Below are 19,165 nucleotides of genomic sequence, written 5' to 3' on the forward strand. Positions count from 1 at the left end.
CGGGGGTCCATGGGGAGATGGCCGCTCTCCCACGGGGCAGGGCTCCACCTGGAGCTGTGGTTCCCTGGCTCGGTGACCTGTCCTTGCCAGGCAATTGGAGACAGGAACTCAGAATTCAGAGTCTAGGTGCCACTGATATCCCAGCGACCCCCGTGCAGCTCCTAGCCACACCTGTCACTCAGGGAGGCCTGCTCTGCCCCCAGCTGGGCAGGTGGCCATCCTGTGCACCAGGGAGGGGAGGGAACCACATCACAGGAAGGCGGTGGCTCAAGCCATATCTGCTGCCCAGATACCTGTGACCTTGACACAGGAAGCAGTCGTGTGGGGCTCCATGCAATTCTGGGGCACCGGGTGGGCCAGGTGATGGTCTGGAGGGCTGGGGGTACTCAGATCAACAAAGCCCAAGTCACGATGTCTATTTATTCTCCACACGGCGTGCTCATCAGCACGTCCTGCTCGGGGCTGCGGGAGGCCGCGGCCCTTCTTCCTACTGGCTACCTACAACACACGCACTGCCTCTACCTGGCACGTGGCCCCAGCACCCCCAGGGTGCTCCAAAGCTCCACGGCAAGACCGCGCAGTCCCATGGAGCCGAGCCTGCCTCCCCTGTAGCTGGGCAGGGTCTCGGGGACACCCGCGGTGGCTGTGCTTCCCAGGAGTCACTCTAGCCACTGCTTCTGGGCCAAGGAGGTGGTGCTGAGGACCCCAGAGGGCGCAGGGGCAGTGGGAGGGGACACAGACAGGTCAGGATGTCCTGGTCAACCTCTATGCAGGACTGACAGCACAGCCCAGCTGGACAGGAGCTTGTGACTATCTGCCATGGGACTGGAAGAGGGTGCGCGAGGGGGAAGAGACATGCCTGTCCATGCGCCCAGCAGAGAAGTCACAGAGCTGGGTCCTGCACAGGACATGCTGGCCAACAGGGTGCAGGACCTAGGAGCTGCCCGTTAGGCTGGTGGCTGGAGTTCCTCCCTGGAACACACTTCTGCGGCTGCTGGGGCGCGGGTGCCGGGGGGCTGGCAGTGAGTTCTTTCTAGCACAGCGCAGCCCGGGCAGCTGGAGGGTGACCCCGCAGCCCTTGCAGACGGGGGACAGGGTAACGCTGTGGAGGGTTCCCAAGGCCACAGGTGGCGCTTCTGCAGAGCGGCCCAGGCGCAGCCATGGGGCTGGGAGTAGGGGCTTCGGCTCTCCAGGGCTGGAGGAGCGAGCGGGGGAGGGGGGGCGGACAAAGGCGCTCAACGTGCAGGTCCAACTTCAGTTTTTTTCCTCTCTTGGGCAGCCCACAGAAGAAAGTGGCCAACCACGCGGAGGCTGCAGCTGGCCGGCAGAACAGGACAGCGCTGGGACAGCTGGAGGAAGACAGACCAGACCCAGGTGGTCAGCCCATAGCAGGAGGCCGGGCCTCGCGTGCAGAGCTCTGGCAGGGCACTCAGGCCTGACACCGGGTGGTGCAGCTGGGGCTCGGGAGTCCAGCCTCCACCATGTTCTTGGAAAGAAGAGCTCGTTACGAAGGAAGCTGCCTGCAGCTCTGTGGCGGAACGTGAGCTCAGCCCGAGCAAGGCGCCAAAAAGAAAAGGAAGGACAGGCAGTGCCTGGAAGTGGCCAGGACCTTGCAGGGGGCGCTCGGGTGGGCAGCTTCAGGTTTCTGGTCTGGCCTTTCTAAGTAGTCTGGTCAGAAAGTCAAAGCTTGTCGATATCAAAGGGGAGAGGTGGCTCAGGGAGGCAGGGGGCCTCTCCTGCGGAGGCCGGGAGCCCCTGCCCACCAGACAGGCGAGGCTGGTGTGGGTCCTTGGGCCGCTGACCAAGCCAGCCAGGGTGGCCGGGTCCGGCTGGGACAATGGCCCACTTACAAGAGCCAAAACCACCTGCTCTCAGGAGTAACCAGGCTCCCTGATGCAGACCTGGGTCTGTCCAGGCACCCGAGCGGCTTGGGCCAACGCTGGACAGGGTCCCGGCGGCCAGGGAAGCCTCACCTGGCCGGTCACTCCTGCTGGTCGTCGTTGCTGGCACTGGGGGTCCGGCTGCGCATCTGGCTCCTGAGCTGCTCGATCAGCTCTGGGTTCTGCTGCTGCATCTGCTGTGCAAACTGCTGGCCCCTGCGTGGGACAGGGTGGCTTGGCGGGGGCTGGACGCTCGCCGCCCAGCTGCCCACTTCTGCCCAGACCTGACCCCTGGAGTGTCCAGGGACGTGCTCTGTGTGCCTGCACCCGTGTCCCCAGGGGCTGTGGCACTCACGCCTGGATGAGGCTGGCCAGGTCGTTCTGCGAGGGGCTGGTGCCGGGAGTGCCCAAGGGGTTGTGGCCACCCGAGATCATCCCGGACATGCTGTGGGAGAGAAATGTGACTCTGAGCCCAGGAGTGGCCCTTTGCATGTGGCCTGAGAGGTCACTCCTTCTCAGGTAGACTCAGTCACCTGGCCGACCCCCAGGTCCCCAGCCGGGCCTCCCCAGGACAGCCCCGTTCTGGCCTAAAGACAGTGGTCTCAGCAAGGTGGCTGCCCAGGAGACGCTGTGGTGGCGGTGGCCAGCTCAGGGTGTCCTGGCTCGGAGAGGTGGAGGCAGCCACGCCACTCACATGCTGCTGGGCCACAGAGCCACCCGAGAACCGCTGGCCCCGCCTGTGGACAGCGCCGTGGCTGGGCAAGTGCTGAGCTTCGACGGGGAAGGAAAGTGGCTGGCAGTGTGTGGCGGGCCGGGCGCCTCAGTTGCACCCAGGACGGGGACAGCACCAGGCGCTCCTGGGCTCAGAGCAGAGCCCAGGTGCCTGTCAACAGAGGGACGGGCACAGCCTGGCCACGCACACCCAGAGCATCCTTGGCCAGGCCAGGAGCGAGGACACAGCGGGTGCCAGTGAGACCAGACACGCAAGGACACAGTGTGTGACCCAGGGACAGGAGGGGACAGGAGGGCCAGGACCCCAGTCCAGAGATGACACCTGCTTACGGGTAAGGCCTGGGAGTGGAGGGGATGGCTGTGGGGAAGGGGTGTCACGGGACTTTGGGAATCCGAGTGGGGGTCTGGCCCGTGACACTAGGAATGCACTTAATGCCAATGGTCTGTTAGGTTTTAACTAAGAAGATGGAGATTTTTTTGTGGCAGGGATGGAACCCAGGGCACTAAGCCACTGAGCCACATCCCCACCCCTTTTTAGATTCTGATACAAGGCCTTGCTCAGTTGCTGAGGTTGACCTTGACCTTCCGACCCTCTCGCCTCAGCCTCCCCAGCACTGGGATGACAGGTGTGGCCGCTGCAGCTTGTGTGTTCAATGATTAAAATCCCTGTGTCAGGTACACGTTGCCACAACAGAAGCCCCAGCACCAGGCGACGCAAATGGCTGTCACTTACAGCTGCTGAACTTGAGGGTTGTTTATGAGGTTCGACGCCTGCAGGAAAAGAGATTCGTCAGGCAGAGCGAGCCTGCAGCCATCCTCGCCAGCTCAAGGGCTCAGCACCAGCCAGGGGCACTCGCCACCCGACACGCTGCCTGCCCAGAGTTCCCGTCTTCCCGACTTGGTTCTCTGGGCAGGCATGGCGACTGCCACCCCAGGGGCACACCCTGCGACCCACATCTCGCAGCCCCCGCCCCCTCTGGGACCCTCTGAGACCCACAGCCCCTGCTGCTGTCCCCTGGCAGCGGGAGCCCCGCACAGCTGCCCTGCTCTCCTGTGAGCCGCTGTCTGTCCGAAGCTGGGCTGGTGCTTGGCTCTGTCCACAGGGCAGTGCTGGCTCCTGTGCCTGGAGTGAGTCCTCTAGGACTGTCTGGACGGCACTGGTGGGAAACCTTCCCAGGGCAACTCAGAGGGGCACTTCTCCTTTGTGCAGGGCTGGAGGGCAGGTGCCCTCTGCCTTCTCAGGGTGCTGGGGTGGGCAGGGCCGCGTGGCCACGAGGCTGACCTACAGAACCTGCTGGCAGGCCTCGACCTGCCACACCAAGGTCGGGACTGACCACTGCTCACTGTGGGCAGTGCCTTCAGAAGGGCGGGCACCAGCTCTGCAGCCCTCCGTTGAAGGAGAGGCACTGGGCGGTGGTCCACCAGCAGCCACCTCTGTGCTTCCCCCCCAGCTGCTGCTGGCCCTGGTGAGGATGTCCCTCTGTTGCCAGGACACTTGACCACCAAGCCACGTCCCTAGCCCTTTACACCTTTGGAGACAGTCCCGCCAAGCTGCCTGGGGCCTGGCACCTATGCTCCCCCAGCCCCCGAGACGCAGGCAGGCACCACGGCACCCAGTGGCTTTCCCTAACGTTCAGCCAGTCACTGCGGCCCCACGGCTGCAGGGTGGGTGGGCACCCAGGGAGCGTCCGTGCACATGGGGAGGGCTCTGCACAGTCCTGGCTCACAGGGCTGCCGCCATGGGCTGATGTCCCTTCCACAATAGATGCTGGCGTTGGAAGGTGGCACCTGAGACCCTGCATTATCTCCTATGGACCCCGGAGATGGACATGGCCATATCCTTCCACTGCAGTCTCTACCACACTGGGGAGCTGGGATAACCTCCTGGACTCCACAGCAGGACGATCTGGGGGCGGGTGGCGAGCCCTGGCCCACGTGAGCCCATGCAGATGTGAGCCTGGCCCTGAGTGGACACTGTGGGCGGGGAGGCGGGGGCCATTACCATGCTCATGAAGCTGGGGTTGTTCAGCAGGCCAGCAAAGTCGAAACTGCCCACACCTCCTGTCTGGAGACAGGAAAGCACCGGTGAGTGGCACCTGGACCCAGGACCATGGCTGCACATCCTAGGACCAGAGGGGTGATGGCCCTGCAGGGCTTAGACAGTTCGTCAGCCCGAGGGCCAAGGGGAGCCCTGCCTGCCGGGGCACAGACCACGACCAGCACTCTGGGAAAAGTGTGCCAGTGGCCAGGCCGGTGACTCCCCGCGTTCTAGCACCCTGGCCTGGCTGCCCCTGCGGCGAGGCGCCCTGGGCTGATGTAGCCGGCAGGGCCCCGCCCTGGGTGCACACCCGCCTGAACGAGGAGAAGCAGCCAGCCAAGCCTCCACCCACAGGAGCACACGGGCCCTGGCGGAGACCCAGGCGGTCCCACCCAGCACGCCGATTCCGGGGCTTGTGAGTACGAATTTTCCTCACAAGTTTTTCCACGCCTGTGTCGCACACACGAAGGCAAGAAGCCCTGGTACCCGTGCAACACTCAGCGTCAGCCCGGCCTCAGCCGCTGCGCTGCACGCCTGCCTGGCCCTGGCCCTGGCCCACCCGCAGCTTCCGGGCTCACAGGACTTGGTGCCTCCCGCAGCTTCAGCTCTGCTATCTTGAGGTTGGACTTGTAGGTGTCGTTGTCCGGGTCCAGCTCCAGGGCCTTCTTGTAGTAGGCCACAGCCTCCGCGTGCTTGCTCAAGCTGGAAAGCGCCAGGCTGGGGCAGGGAAGAGCCAGGGTGAGGGGCCCGGGCAGACCCAGCGGCCCGCAGGCTGGAAGTGCTGCCCTGCCGTCCCGAGTGGACACACACGCCTGGAGGGCTCAGGCGTGTGTGCCTAGGAGGACACATTAGAGGAGCCCAGGCTCACGAGAATGGGCCCGTGGGGCCACACAAGGCGCTTCTCCACCCAAGCGTGGGGAGAGGACGGATGGGGTGGGTGGAGACAGGAACTGGACTCAGCCTTGGGCACGCTGCGGGCTCATAGCTGCTGAGACCCTTGGGATACCCTGAGTGACAGTGCCAGAGCACACTGGAGTCTGCTACTGTGGGGGCTCAGGGGAGACTCCCGGGCAGCCTTGGCAGGGGCAGGTCACCACAGCAGTCCCCCAGAGGGCAGGAACTTGGTGCCCCACCTATGGGGACGGGCTCCTGTGCTTGGCCCGAGCCCCACCCAGATGCTCAGCATCTGGCTGCTCACCTGTGCGCGTCCACTGTGACAGCCACAGAGCCAGTCAAGCGCTCCCAGGCCCTGCAGGCTACCCCGCCACCTCTGACCCCAGACCCGCGGGCAGGGCTCTGGGAAGCTCCAAACTCCCAGCCGGCCGGTCAGAGTGGACAGACCCGGGGATGCATGGCCGTGCCTGAAGCGGAGCTGGTGCTAGGGAGCAAGAGGATGGCGCGTGCCAGATGGGGACGCAGTGGACCTGTGCCCACTCACCCCATGCGGCCATAGGCTTTGCTGTAGGCTGGGTCTATGCAGATGGCCCTCTCGCAGTCCTGCACGGCCCCCGCGTAGTTCCCCAGTTTGCTGTAGGCTGCGGCTCTGAGGAGACAAAGGCAGCTGGCTCCGCAGCAGCCCGGGCCCGGGGGCCGGCAAGGCCAGCCAGCAGGCGCTCTCAGGGCTGCTGCAAGTCTTGCTGAGGGTGAGGACATCTGGGTACTGGCCGGTCGGGTGCAGGGACAGGGCTCAGCCTGGCACTGACCGTGGCAGATGGGGGCCTCAGCACTGGACCCTGCCTTCCAGGTCCCCCACTCATGGGGCACAAAAGGCCGTGCGCCCACGAGCATGCTAGAGGACACAGCAGAGCAACCCTGAAGCCATGCTACTCAGTGAGGTTCTGGTGTGGCCACGTCCCAGTCCTGCCTCAATTTCCTCCTCTGTCAGATGGGGCAAGAGAACCCATTCCTCACCAGGTCAGCAGGAGGGCCAGAGGTGGCCACACCAGGGCCTTGCCAGAAGACAGCTCCTGCTCGGCTGGCTCAGCAGCCGGTTTGGCTGGACAAAGCCTGTTTTGGTTCTGTCTCTTTCCTTCCATTCAAGAGAGCAGAGTTGGCCCTGCATCAAGTGGGGCCGCTGCCACCCGAGAGCAGGCCTGAAGCCAAGGCTGCACACTCCGCCTCTGTGCTGAAGCCCACCTGACAGAGCAGGTGCTTCGGAGGACGGCCAATGACAAGCGCGAGCCCCACCCTCACCTGGACAAGGCCAGACAAGTACGAAAACTCTCTGATCTCGGTTTTTGGTGCACCCTCACCTGTGCCCAGGGAGAAAGCCCAGAGCTGCCTGGCCACCCTTGCAGACTAGTGCATCCTGCTGCAAACTCGGGGCAGAGGCCCCTCAAGACCCCCTGGACCTCTGGCCACAGCTCAATCCTGTGTCACTCCCTCCCTGGTTTCTCATGGTGCTATGGGGGAATCCCAGGGTTTTATTTTGAGACAGGGTCTTGACAAGTCAGAGGCTGGCCTTGAACTTGCCATCCTCCTGCCTCAGCCTGGGCAGGGCTCATCTTTGAAAGAGAGGGAGGCACTAAGGGAAATTGCTGAGGAGCAGAGCTAGGCAGCCGGGGGTGGCTGGGACCTCGGTACAGATCCAGCGCCCTTCCCATGAGGTTGGCGACCCGGGATGCTTCCATGTCCAGTTCCATCAGAATCTGGAACATCTGCCTGCATGCAGCGAGGCACCTTGGGGAGGGACCAAGTCCAAGGAGGACACACATTCACATTTCAACGCAGTCTCAACAGCTGTACTCCCTTATGAGCCTGCGTCTGACTGTGACCCCTCCCGTGAGGTCAGGTCTGGACCCTTCCCCTTGTGCTGTCACTGTGGGCCCAAAGGCCCGAGATCTTGGAGCATTTCAGGACTCGAGTGCTCTACTTGTCCTATATCCGCAATTTTTCTGAAAACCTAGAATTAATCCAAAATAAAAAGTTAAAAGAACAAAACCCAAAAGAGCAGCCACGTCCATGGCTGGGGGCTCACAGCTCGGTGCTGGACTGTGCCACCTCCACTCCTGCCCCAGCCACAATGGCGCGCCAGGAGACTGCCCCTGCCCTGCGAGGCTCTGCCAGGTCAGTCGCTCCCTTCCAAGAGCAGAGGCCAGGGTCTGGGTGGCTGGGGCAGAGCACTCGCTGGCACACACCAGAGCCAGGTCCATCACCCGCCCAGACCAGACCTGAGCGGAGGCCAAACGCCATCAGTGAGCCCATGGCAAACACGTGAGTGAGACTCTCCAAAGTCCAGCCTCCTCTCTTGGTGTGGTGTGGACAGTCATGCCCCCCAACTAGAGCATCGCCATCGACAACCCTGAGGCCCCTGCTGGCCACCTGATACTCGCTGCTCCCAGAGCCGCAGGCGGGCAAGCCCCAGCTACTGTGCCCACGTCTCCCTGGCCCAGGCGCTCTCTGGGCCTCCTTGCCATCCCGGCCCCCTGGTACCTGTTGCAGAAGTAGACAGCGTTGGCGGGGTTGAGCTCAATGGCCTTTCCATAGAGACGCACGGCGGCTTCGAAGTTCTCCACCTTCATCTGCTCGTTTCCTGGAGAGAGAGGCGTGTGCCCAGCGTGTTCACTAGAGCTGGGGCGTGGCTGTGACTGCTGGCTCTCCTGTGACACAGCGCAGCTCAGGACACACTCTCCAGGCACAAGCTTCAGTCTCTGACCTGTGAGCAGCAGGAGGGCCAGGACAGCGAGCACAGCCGTCCTTTGGGGTCCTCAGGGGATGGGATCTAGGCCCCCAGGACACCTCCGTAGGTGCTCGGGCGCTTGCATGAGACTCCACGTCATCCCCAGGAGACTCAAGGAGCACCTGGGTGAAAGCGGCTACCTGGTCTTGATCCAGAAGACTGACAGGAGAAAACCGCTCGCGACCAGTAGATGCAGTTTTCTCCTGAGTATTTCTGATCTGTGGTTGACTGAATCTGCAGACGTGAATCTAGTGGTACTGAGGGACAGTGACATCCATGGAATAGCTTCTGATTTCACAGGCAACGTGGCTTTTCTTTGAGGCCTGGGTCCCGTTCTAACGGGAGGCGGGGGCTAAGCAACTGCCTGTGGCTCATTCTAGTGGCATCCTTCGTAACGCAGTTCAGTGGTGTTCTATACCCAGCGTGTTACACGACTGTCATCTCTTACCTACTTCTGGAACATTCCATTTCACAAAAAAAGGAAGCCTGTCTCCACGAGCAGCTCCCATCTGCTCCCAGCCCCTGCCTGCCTCTGGACCCCATCACTGGTCACACGCTGTGGCCTGTGTGTCTGGCTCTCATTGAGCACGAGGGCCGCAGGTCCACACTGCAGCTGTCGCCTCGTTCCATGGTGGATGGATTGTGCTGTGTCCCTCTGTCCCTTGACGCTGTGAGCGTGACTGCACAGTGTCTGCCCGACTGCACTCCTGCTTCCCTTGGGCATCCATCCAGATGCAAATGGCTGGGTCATACAGACACAGACCTGCAGAGCGGACGGACTGCTTTCCGCAATGGCCACACCACTCTACGCATGTGCTGGCTGGGCTGAGGGTCCATTTTCTCCACATCTGCACTGTTACCAGCCGCTTCCCACAGGACAGCTTGCTGCTACCCCCAGCGTCACCCCCCTCGACTGCCAGAATCCTGGGATGGGCCACTTCCCCTCACCTTCGGTTTTGAGGCGCTCTGCCTCTGCTGAGTCCTCCTCGGAAGGCGGGGTCCGCTCAGGGCTCCTCAGGTCCTGTGGCATCTCCTGCCCAGACGAAGACACCCTGGTGTGCCTCACGCAGAGCTGCACCCTCAGCCTTGCAGTCCCTGAGGACTCAGAGGCTCCTGGCCCTCTGCAGTGGCCCTGGGGAGTGGCTGGGGCCACCAGCTCTGCCGACAGGACAAGGATGGCCAAGTGCACCTTGGCCTACGGCTCCTGACTCTGAGCTGGTACAGGGCAGTCAGCACCCCAGGACGCTCCCACGGCACTGTTCTGACTTTGGGGTTGGGGGTAAGGGAATGCCTGGGACTCACCTTGCCTGCAGCAGCTGCTTCAAATATTTCTGGCAGAGTCTGGGGAAGCGCCAGGCTGCTGTCCTCCACCGTCACCCCAAACGCGGTTTCCAGGCACTGGATGGCAACTGCGAGGGAGGACAGCTGTTCCCTGCACACGGCTCAGCCCGTGCCCAGGGCAGTGTGAGTGCAGGTTCACGTGGCCTAGAGGGTCTGCACATCTTCCTCGGCCATGTGCTTATCACAAAGGCCCCCGCGCTCCCACTGCGCTGGGCTCCTGACTTGGCTTCCTTTTGTTCTGGTCTACCTTGAACCTTGGGCACTTGGGGTGGACAATGTGCCCATACCCTGCCAGCAGGGGAAGCATGGGGATCAGATGGCTGATCTCAGGGCTCTCTGTGGGGTCACAATGCTGGGGCCGCCTGGCAGAGAGGTGGTGAGGCTTAGTCTGGCCTGGAAGGCCATGTTGGAGGGAAAGTGCCTGGGGACACTGGGGGACTCTGAGGGAACCAGCAAGAGCCAAGAGCTTGGGGCCGGTCCTCAACTTAAGTCCCCTGGCCCACAGCTAGACTGTCATGTGTAGGATGGGAAGTGTTCCGGAAGTCTCTCCCTGGCTCAGCCACCCAGCTGGCTCTGCAGCAGGAGAGTCCACCTACCTCCTGTGTGAGTGGACCCAGGTATTGATCCAGCTGGGAGGGGAAGTCAGGTGGGCACTGCCTCTTCCCCAAGTGGCATCTATACTATGGCTTCATCGCCCTGGCAGATCCCACAGCGTCCCCATGCACCCCACCCTACACGGCCTTCCAGGCCAAGGTAAGCCCCACTGCTCCCCAACCCCCCCGCAGATGCCCATAGCTGACCAGAGAGCCTCCTGCTGCCCTGTGTGCTTTGATAACCTGGCAGGACTGGGCAAGGGAGTAAGGCACAGGCTCCTCGCCCATGGGTCAGAGGCCCTGGACAGCAACACAGTGGCTACCAAGGTTGCCGACCAGAGGCCTCTTCCTTTCCAGAACTGGCACCACGCAGGTCGGATAGGAAAGGATGCTCAGCTCAAGCAGGGGGCCGGGGGCTGGGAACCTGGGGCAGGGACCCAAGGAGAACCTTTCTTCCACAAACACACACGCAGAGGGCTGAGAACATTCCAGAACCACACCTCAAGGAGGCTTGGCTTAGCCAGAGGGGTCGCCCCGCTCGGGACAGGAGCGGGTAGGCAGGGTGCCCGCATACCTTCTAAGCTCTCCTGCGCATCAGAAGAGAGCCCACCGTGCCGCAGCTGGTCGTGCAGGAACCGGATGATGGCGTAGGCCAGGCGCTTCTTGTTATCCATCTTGGGACGGAAGGAGATGCCTGGGGTTTTCAGGGTCTGTGGTCAGAGCAGAGAGGGTGTGGTGAGTGGCAGGGACACGGGACCGTCTCCCTTGCCCCCCCACTCTGCTCCAAGCATCCAGAGCTGCCGCCACTTACTGGCCCTGCCCACTGCCACTGTGGGGGCCACTTCACGTGTACTGGTCAGTCTAGGCCTCATGGTGAGGAAGCAGGATGCCTGCATTATGCATGTCACAGATGGGGACCCCAATTCACTGATTTGCCTGAGCACACAGACCGCCTGGTCCTGAGGCCTGGGCACTGGGCTGCCTTGTGGAGGCCAGAGGGTGCCATGAGCACCCCTTTCCGGGGTCCACCTCTTCCAGGGCACACTAAGTGTGACAGCAGTGTCAGGCACGCATGGCTCTTCTCTAGGACACTCGTGCCCCTGCCTGGGATCTGAGGGCTGCCTCACTCCTTGGCGCCTCTGCTTCCAGTGCTCATGGGGCGCTCACCTTCCCCACACAGCCAGAGGGCACCAGGCAGTGAGACCGGAGACAGCCCTGGAATCTAGAATGCAGCTTACAGGCGGCCTTTCCTCACCTGGCTGTCCCAGGTGCCTGGACCAACCTGGAGACTTCAGCACAGTGACCTCTGCAGTGCCAAGCAGGAAGCCCCACATGGGCTGCCCAGCTTCCTGTGGAGCAGGTACCAGGGAAGCTGGCAGGCCAGGCAGGCTGGGGCAGACAGGGCAGGGTCGGGACCTGCCATCCAGCTGCCCGGTGTGCCACGGGGCAAGCCTGGCTGTATTGAGCATGCTCCTCCCCTGAGTGCCAGCAGGGGGCGCGGCACGTGGCCGCACGACACACAGAACCTAGAGCTGGGCCTGCTCAGTGTTCCCCCTGCAGAACACAATGGGCCGCTGTCTTGCACTGGGAAGCCAGGGAAGAGCAGGAGACAGACAGAGGTTCCGGAGCAGGGAGACGCTTCAACCCCAAGTGTGGGCAGCAGGTACACAGAGAGGGGCCGCCATGGAGACGGAAGGTGCTGGGCTGGGGAACTTGCCTGCTCTGTTCCTTACTGCTCTTTGTGGCCATCTGCTGCTCTGCTTCAAACTCTGGTCCAGTTCTCAAAAAGTGACTAAAAGACCACTAACACGTCAAAGGGACCCAGCCCAGGCCCAGGAGGTCAGTTCTCCTTCTGAGCTAAGATGACGTGGACAGTACACCAGAGACTGGTGCCTGCAACCACTAGCACACATAGACAAGAGGTCAACTGCCAAACGCTGCTATGGGCTGAGCTGTCCCTCAAACTCCATGTGGCGAAGTCCTAACCCTCGGGGCCCCAGAACGTGAGCATCCTGGAGTCGGTCTTCACAGAGCTACTCAAGTTAAAATGAAGCCATGGGGGTGGGCCCTGACCAGTGGCTGGTCCTGCAAGAGCCCCGTGGTCTCCAGCAGTGCTTCAGTGGCTGCTGGGGATGGGGAGCATGGCAAGCACAGGCCTGTGACTCCAGCAGGCCAGCCCTATCTTTAGGGAGCTGACTCAGGCAGAGGGAGGAGCCAGGTCGTGCGCCCAGGGTCACGCTGGGAGAGGCACAGGTTATCAATACAGAAGGAAGAGGCACCACGTCCGCCTGCAAGGGACATGGCCCAGGGACAAAGGAGGACAAAGGAGGGCTGTGCATCCCTAGGGACCCCGGAGCTGGAAGCGGGGAGCAGCTCCCGCCTCTACAAGGAAGTTCCGTGTCATCTCTGCTCCTTCCGTGTCAAGTGCCCAGGTGTCTGGTGGACCAAGACACGGTCAGCACACACAGGCGCCATGTGGGTGAAGCTGGAGAAGAGCCCAGTGCTACCAGACGCCGGGTGCTTGCTCTGCTGCCTGCGGCTCTTGAACCTCAACTGCCCACCGTGCCTATCAGCAAGCGGGGAGCCACCTCCAGAGGAAAATACCTTCCCCCAGAACTGGGGACTGAATCCAGGGCCTCCGCTGGGCCACACCCCAAGCCCTGATTTCCATTTTGAGGCAGGGCTTCGCTAGGCTGCCCAGGAGCTTAAGATCCTCTTGCCTCAGTCTCCCAAGTGGCTGGGACGCAGGCGTGGTCACCACACCCAGTGAATTTTTAGCAAATAAACTCAGAATGGCCTTAGAGGTAGGAGGCGACCTCTAAAGGAACCCGTGGATCCTCTTTACCCATCTCCTGTGCGAAGCCCTGTGCACTGGTACATGGTGTGCACCTGCTTCCAGATCCTGTTTCATTCCAGAATGTTGGCTCTCAATTGGCGATGATTCTGCCTCTGAGGACACGGGGCTGAGTCTGGGGACAACTGTGGTTGTCACGACTGGTGGTGCTTCTGGCACAGAATGGGCGGGGGTCAGAGACATTGTTCAGCACCCTGCAGTGTCCAAGATGCCTAGCCCAGAGGACGATTGGTCCCAGTGTCCACTGTGATGCTGGGAGCCCTGGACTAGAACTCGACAAGTCAGAGGAGCCAGGCCTCAGAGGGAAGCCGTAGGCCCATCAGGCCCACACAGTCCGTTTCCTCCCTCCCACCACCGCCTACAGTGTAGGTACTGCCACCTCTTCAGACAGCACAGGCCTGGGAAAGAGGGTGGTGTTTGTTGTGCCCACTCAGGGACTGAATCCAAACCCCGCTGCTGCCTGACCTGTCCCCTGTGTTCCACGAGAGATCTGAAGCCTGAAGTGTGTGGTCCCCCTCAGATGCCGCTCAGCCTGTAACCCCTAGATGAAGAGTGGGCCTCCTGACCCGCTGCCTTCAATGATGACCAGTTATCAAGCCCCGGCTTCAGCTGGTATGGCGGTGCACACCTGTAATCCCAGCATCCAGGAGGCTGGCGCAGGAGGATCTCAAGCTCGAGGCCGGTCTCAGCAACTTAGTGAGGCCCTAAGAAAGTCAGGGAGACTCTGTCTCAAAATAAAAACTAAAAAGGGCTGGGGATGTGGCTCAGTGGTAAGCGTGCCCTGGGTTCAATTCCCAGAACTCAAACAAGACCCAGATCATGCCAACAACCTGGCACCCTGAGGCACCATGCTGCGCAGCTGAGGCACGCTGGAAGTGCCTGCGAGCCTCTGCTGCTGTTTCAGGGAAGTCACGCCTGCTGTTGCAAAGAGGGGAAAAGCCAGGGATCCCCAAGGCAGGGCTTTCCCAGGGCACCTGCTGGGGCTGGTCCTGTGCACTGCAGGAGGTGTGACCACACCCTGGCCTACACCCAGTGTCCCCTGGGGTGCAGAACTGCTCCCCTGGTATGAGGATTCCATGGACCAAGAGCCCCAGCATCCCACAATCATCTGCCCTGCTGAGGCCCTAGGTGCTGTCCACGCTGAAATCCAGAGTCGGGGGGAGGAGGAGGAAGCTGGGGTCCCTGGTGTCTGTGCCTGCAGTATCAGGCAGTGTGCTCTGGTGTCTAGTGCGAACGGGGAGTTGATTTTCCCCCCAAAATTAATTCAGCATCTCCCACTGGGCACTGTGGACACTGGGGTTGGATCATTCTCCGGGGCAGGTGTCCTGGGCACTGCACGGTGCTGAGCAGTGTCTCTGGCCTCCACTCACTCCACGCCAGGAGCATCTCCAGCCATGACACCCACACGTGTCCCCAGACACTGACAACTGGCACAGGTTGAAGAATGGTTGACAGACACAAGTGGGAGAAAGAAAGGCTCTAGGTCAGGACAGATACTCCTGGCCAAAGGACTTCCGAACCGGAGCACTGAGAAACCTTGCCTGCAAGCCCTCTGGACCTCGGGACTACGGATGGTGGCTGGGGCCTGCATACCCGGCTGGGCCATGATACCTGCCGCTCCCCTCACCCTGCTCAGGAAGGGCTTGACAGGGTCCCAAATCTGGCTCTTCCCTGCAGGGGGCCAGCCCAGAGTCCCAGGAGATGGCCCGCCTTCCTTGCTGCCACACATGTCTCCTCTGAACAATCACAACTTGTAGGGTTTTGGCTATGGGACAACATTCGCAGAGGAGGCCTGCTCTGCTGGGACAGTGAGGCCTTTATGAGCCTCAGAGCCACGCGGTGAAGACGGGCGGGTGGGCTGGGGTCCCAGGGTGGCTGCCCTCTGTGAGCTTCAGAACCGCGTCAGTGGCGAGTCTCCAGCCTTGTCTCACCACAACAGGACAGACCACTGCGTATTCACCCTCCTCCCAGGACCAGTCATGAAAGGAAAAGGATGGCCTGCCCTCCCAGGTAAGGTGGCTTCCAGCTGGCACCCCAGAGCAGCGCCTGCTGCCACGCCCTCCTGCACATACTCTGTCCACCCTATCCACCAGGCCGCCCACCCTGCAGGCTTGCCACAGACAGCTGGGTGTCCGATCCTTGCGCCCACCTTGGCACTCTCGGGTTCTGACTGGGTCCCTGTGCACTCCCAGGGTCAGAGCCTGTTCTCTTCTGAAACACCACTAGGATGTCACTGCACATGTAAAAACCTCACGAGGGTTGCCCATGAGGCCTTTGGCCACCAGGGTGTCACCTGACATGGGGACGGGGTCCACATGCCCTCAAGGGCTGGCTTGCCTTCCACCCACACACTCAGGCCTCTTCACAGGCCTGCCTCCCTACACACCAGGCTGTGAGTTCCTGGACCATCTTCCCTTTGGGCACCAGTACTTGGCTGTGTCTGATCTGCACAGATGTGAGGTGGCTGGCAAACTCAAGCCCCCTGACTGAGTTCCCTAGGGAAGCCGTCTCTCGTTGGCCCTCGGTTTCCTCCTCAGCAGACGACAGAGCTCTGTCTTGCTGCCTGCCCAAGTTCCTTATAGTCCCTCACTGTGAATGTCCTATGGGGACAGTGTTGGAGGCTGGCAAGAATGTGCAGTTGAGTAGACAGTGAGGAACATAGACTGCAGCCTCTAACCTGGAGCAGAGATGAACCCGTGGGACTCATTCCCACTTCCAGAAAGATTTAAGGAAAACACTGGCTCAAGTGCACGGCAAACGCAGCACTTGCCAGGCACCTAGTGACCAGCTGTACATGTGAGGGTGCTTTGCAGGGATTGGGGAACATTTTCTGAAAGGGGTACAGCATGAAAGGCCTTCAGTCTCATAGGTTAGAAGATCTCTGTGGTCACCACTCCATTCAGCCACGGCCGCCCAAATCCACATGTGCATGAAGTGTGAACCTTTCAAGAAGGCTGGCTGGGTTCCCACACATCTTCATTCACAAAAACAGGCCGCAAAAGGGTTTGGCTCCCTGGTCCAAGCTGGGGTTTAACCCTCAGACATGCTATCCTCCATTCTACAGAAGACAACACTGAAGATTAGAACGATCCCTGGGCTACCCAAGGTTATAGCTTTGATGACCTGTACCGGAAGCTTTGAACCTAGGCAGCCTAACTCCAGAGCCTAAACTCCAGTGTGCCTCTTGCCCCACAAAATTAGAAACACACACACAAATAAACCAAAATAACTGCACATACTTTCAGGGGTCCACAAACTCCCAACAGGCTGTAAAGGGTCACTGGCCTAGGTTACGGTTTTAACAGCAGCATTAGTTACATGCTGGACTGGGTCACTCTCTGGGATGGGCATCCTGGGCGTTATTAAGGGTGCTGAATAGCATCCTTGGCCTTGCCCCTCTCTGTGCCAGGAGCACTCCCCGTTGTGCAACCATAAATGTCCCCAGGCATGGCATAGTGTCTCCTGGAGGCTGAATCACCACCAGTTGACACCCCCTGGGCTGAGGAATTCCAAGAACCCAAGAGACTCTGTGTTCCATAACCATTTGCCTTACTGAGGCCCTAGGATGCAGCATATGCTGAAACTCACACGTTGGTGTCACACAGGGGTTCTCAGCCTTGGCACTGGACACAGGCCGGATCATTCTTTGGGGTGGCATCCTGAGCACTTCAGGGTGCTGAGCAGTATCCCTGGCCTCCATTCACTCTGTGCCAGGAGAACCCCTTGTCTGACAGTCACAGATATTCCCAGGCATCAGCCAGGAAGCCCTGGGGAACAAAACTGCCCTCACCTGAGAACCACTGATCCAGAGACTGACAACAGATAATCGGAAACAAACAAAAACAGGAAAACCACTTAGCCTAAGGCACACAGACTGCACACGTCTGGCAGATCTCTAGCAAGCACCTACTGAGCTCCAGGCACCAGCTTAATCAACGTTTTAGAAATTTAACCTCACACTGACCCTGCAAGGCACGAACTTTTACAACTACTTCGGTAAGAAACAAAAATCTGCTCAGAGAGGGACAGCAAGCTGCCCAAGTTTACACAGTTGGCGACAGGTGGCCGGTTGGTCCTCCATATCGGATTTCCCCACTTTTAGCACCGTATACAAAAGACCCTGCATGTGAACTAGGACCAACAACTGCTAATCCTGCGGGGTTCCCACGTTGCGCTGGGTCCTATGGCTCATTCGCCCAGACTGTGACTAACAACGCCCGTCCTACAGAAAGGGAAATGGGCCTCTGGACAGCCGAGGCGCTGCCAAGGTCACCCAGGTAAGCAGTGGTGGCGCCGGGACAAACAGGGTCCCCGCGTCCAGGGAGCCGCGCTTTCCGGGAGTTCACCAGAGCGAGGGCAGCAGCGAACCCTCGGCCAGCGCTCATCCCCGCATGGTCCTCCCCACCAGCCTGCAGACCACCTATTCCATGGTCTGGACCTGGGGCGGGGAGGCGAGGGCCCGCGAGGGAACACGACTCCGGCCTGCCTCAGTTTCCCCAACGCGCCGCCCACTCACGGGACCCCATGGGGCGCGGCGAACCCGGCCCCAGACCTCCCCCCTCTCAAGGGCTCCCGAGTCCCGGAAACCGCCGGCCACAAACGCCCAGGCCCACCCGGCTCACAGCGGAGCCCCCCACTCACCTCCGAGACGACCGAGCCCCGGCCCACCGACGGCTGCGCCTGCGCACAGCGGCGCCGCTCGGCCCCGCCCCCGGGCGCGGCGCACGCGCAGAAGGAGACCGCTCCGTTTTGTTTTCATTTTGCGCAGGTGCGTCCGCGGCCGAGGCGGGTGTGGAAGGAAGTGACGATTTGGAGGCGGGAGCAAGCTGGTCGTTAGGGCAACTGACCTCTGCCACCTAATGGAGACCGGAAATTAGGGCTGCCTGCCCGGGGGAGCTGGGGCGCCGCGGTGCATGGTGGGACGGCGGCGGACCCTAGCGAGCGGCCGAGGGAACACGTGGTGCCTAGCGGGCCACGAGGTGCCGCCGAGTGTGGGCACCTGACTCTCCTCTCCTTGAATAGGCGTAACTGTCATCTACTATTTGTTCGCTTATGCACCCACCCATCATCCTGCGCACCCACAAATGGATTCTTTCATTATTTAATCTCTGCGATGTAAGAGGTCAGATGTGCACAGCAGATGCCTAGTATTAATTCAACAGTTATTAATTAGTGAAGCAAGAATTAAAGACAGTGTTGTAGGTGATCGGGTCGGATGGAGAAAATGGAGGCCAGTTTGGGTCCGGGAAGTTGGAGACCTCCCTGGGAGTCTGGAACGTTCACGTCTCCAGAGCCCTTTGATTACCAAGATTCCTGCCAGTGCTACCCTTCCCTAAAGGTTGATAATGAAGCAACCCCTGAGCAGAGGGGAAGCTGCTAATTAATGCCCTTTGGCTGCGGCTCCCTTCCTGCCCAGCACTGCACCGTGGCCCTTCCATCGCACTGGCATGTCCTAGTTACAAATGCAGGATGGGGAGAAATGAACAAGATAAGGGGAAAGAATGCAGGAGAATAAAAGAAATTCAGATGTAGAAGAGGGACAGGACTTAATCATCCCGTGGATTCCACCTTTGGGTCCCCTTTTTCCTCCTGGGAGAAGTCCGTATTACTATTCTTTGAATTAAACTTCTTGCTTTCTACTCTACGCTTGCCTTGGTGCTTCTCTGGTGTTATACTTCACCATTTGAAGAAGCAGAACTCGTCAAAGGTAACCGTCGGTATTGTTGATATTGATAAATTTTAGGCTTAATTCAGCAAATATTCATTGCAAATCAACTACAAAAAGCAGCAAAGTACTTTCATTGCCTTGAATTGGGGTAGACAGTCAACTACTCCATAAAGGATCAAGAAACTTCACTAGTAACCCCCCTGTAATCCCAGTGGCTCCCGAGGCTGAGGCAGGAGGATTGCAACTTCAAGGACAGCCTGGGCAACTTAGGTTCTGTCTCAAAATAAAAAATAAAAGCGGCTGAAGATATATGTAGCTGAATGATAAAGCACCCCTGGGTTCAATCCCCAGTACTAAAATGGAAAAAAAATTTTTTTTCC

The 19,165-nt window shown here is 60.3% G+C and overlaps 1 protein-coding gene across 3 annotated transcripts; it reads right to left on the bottom strand.

Annotated features, from left to right (window-relative positions):
* Window positions 1–1,266: 1,266 nt before the first annotated feature.
* Window positions 1,267–17,892, bottom strand: Sgta (small glutamine rich tetratricopeptide repeat co-chaperone alpha). 3 transcript variants are annotated; one of them, XM_047531782.1, is made up of 12 exons: window positions 17,759–17,892; window positions 10,838–10,973; window positions 9,632–9,738; window positions 9,278–9,362; window positions 8,083–8,182; window positions 6,089–6,193; window positions 5,229–5,367; window positions 4,615–4,677; window positions 3,346–3,383; window positions 2,236–2,325; window positions 1,974–2,096; window positions 1,267–1,349 (listed from the first exon to the last, which is right to left on the bottom strand). In XM_047531782.1, exons 2-11 carry the CDS (start codon window positions 10,935–10,937, stop codon window positions 1,982–1,984), a joined length of 942 nt encoding a protein of 313 aa, XP_047387738.1. In that variant the 5' UTR covers window positions 10,938–10,973; window positions 17,759–17,892; the 3' UTR covers window positions 1,267–1,349; window positions 1,974–1,981. The 3 variants fall into 3 exon arrangements, with proteins under 3 accessions (XP_047387738.1, XP_047387737.1, XP_047387739.1); XM_047531781.1 differs by lacking the exon at window positions 17,759–17,892 and adding an exon at window positions 13,746–13,768; XM_047531783.1 differs by lacking the exon at window positions 17,759–17,892 and adding an exon at window positions 13,583–13,720.
* Between the last annotated feature and the right edge of the window lie 1,273 nt (window positions 17,893–19,165).

The sequence above is a fragment of the Sciurus carolinensis genome, chromosome 17 (genome assembly GCF_902686445.1).
Source record: "Sciurus carolinensis chromosome 17, mSciCar1.2, whole genome shotgun sequence".
NCBI lineage: Eukaryota > Metazoa > Chordata > Mammalia > Rodentia > Sciuridae > Sciurus > Sciurus carolinensis.

Coding starts and splice junctions, on each gene's coding strand:
- Sgta (XM_047531781.1), bottom strand. Junction 9,363..9,631: donor AAGCAGCTGCTGCAGGCAAG/GTGAGTCCCAGG, acceptor TCGTCTGGGCAG/GAGATGCCACAGGACCTGAG. Junction 2,326..3,345: donor AACCCTCAAGTTCAGCAGCT/GTAAGTGACAGC, acceptor TCTCTCCCACAG/CATGTCCGGGATGATCTCGG.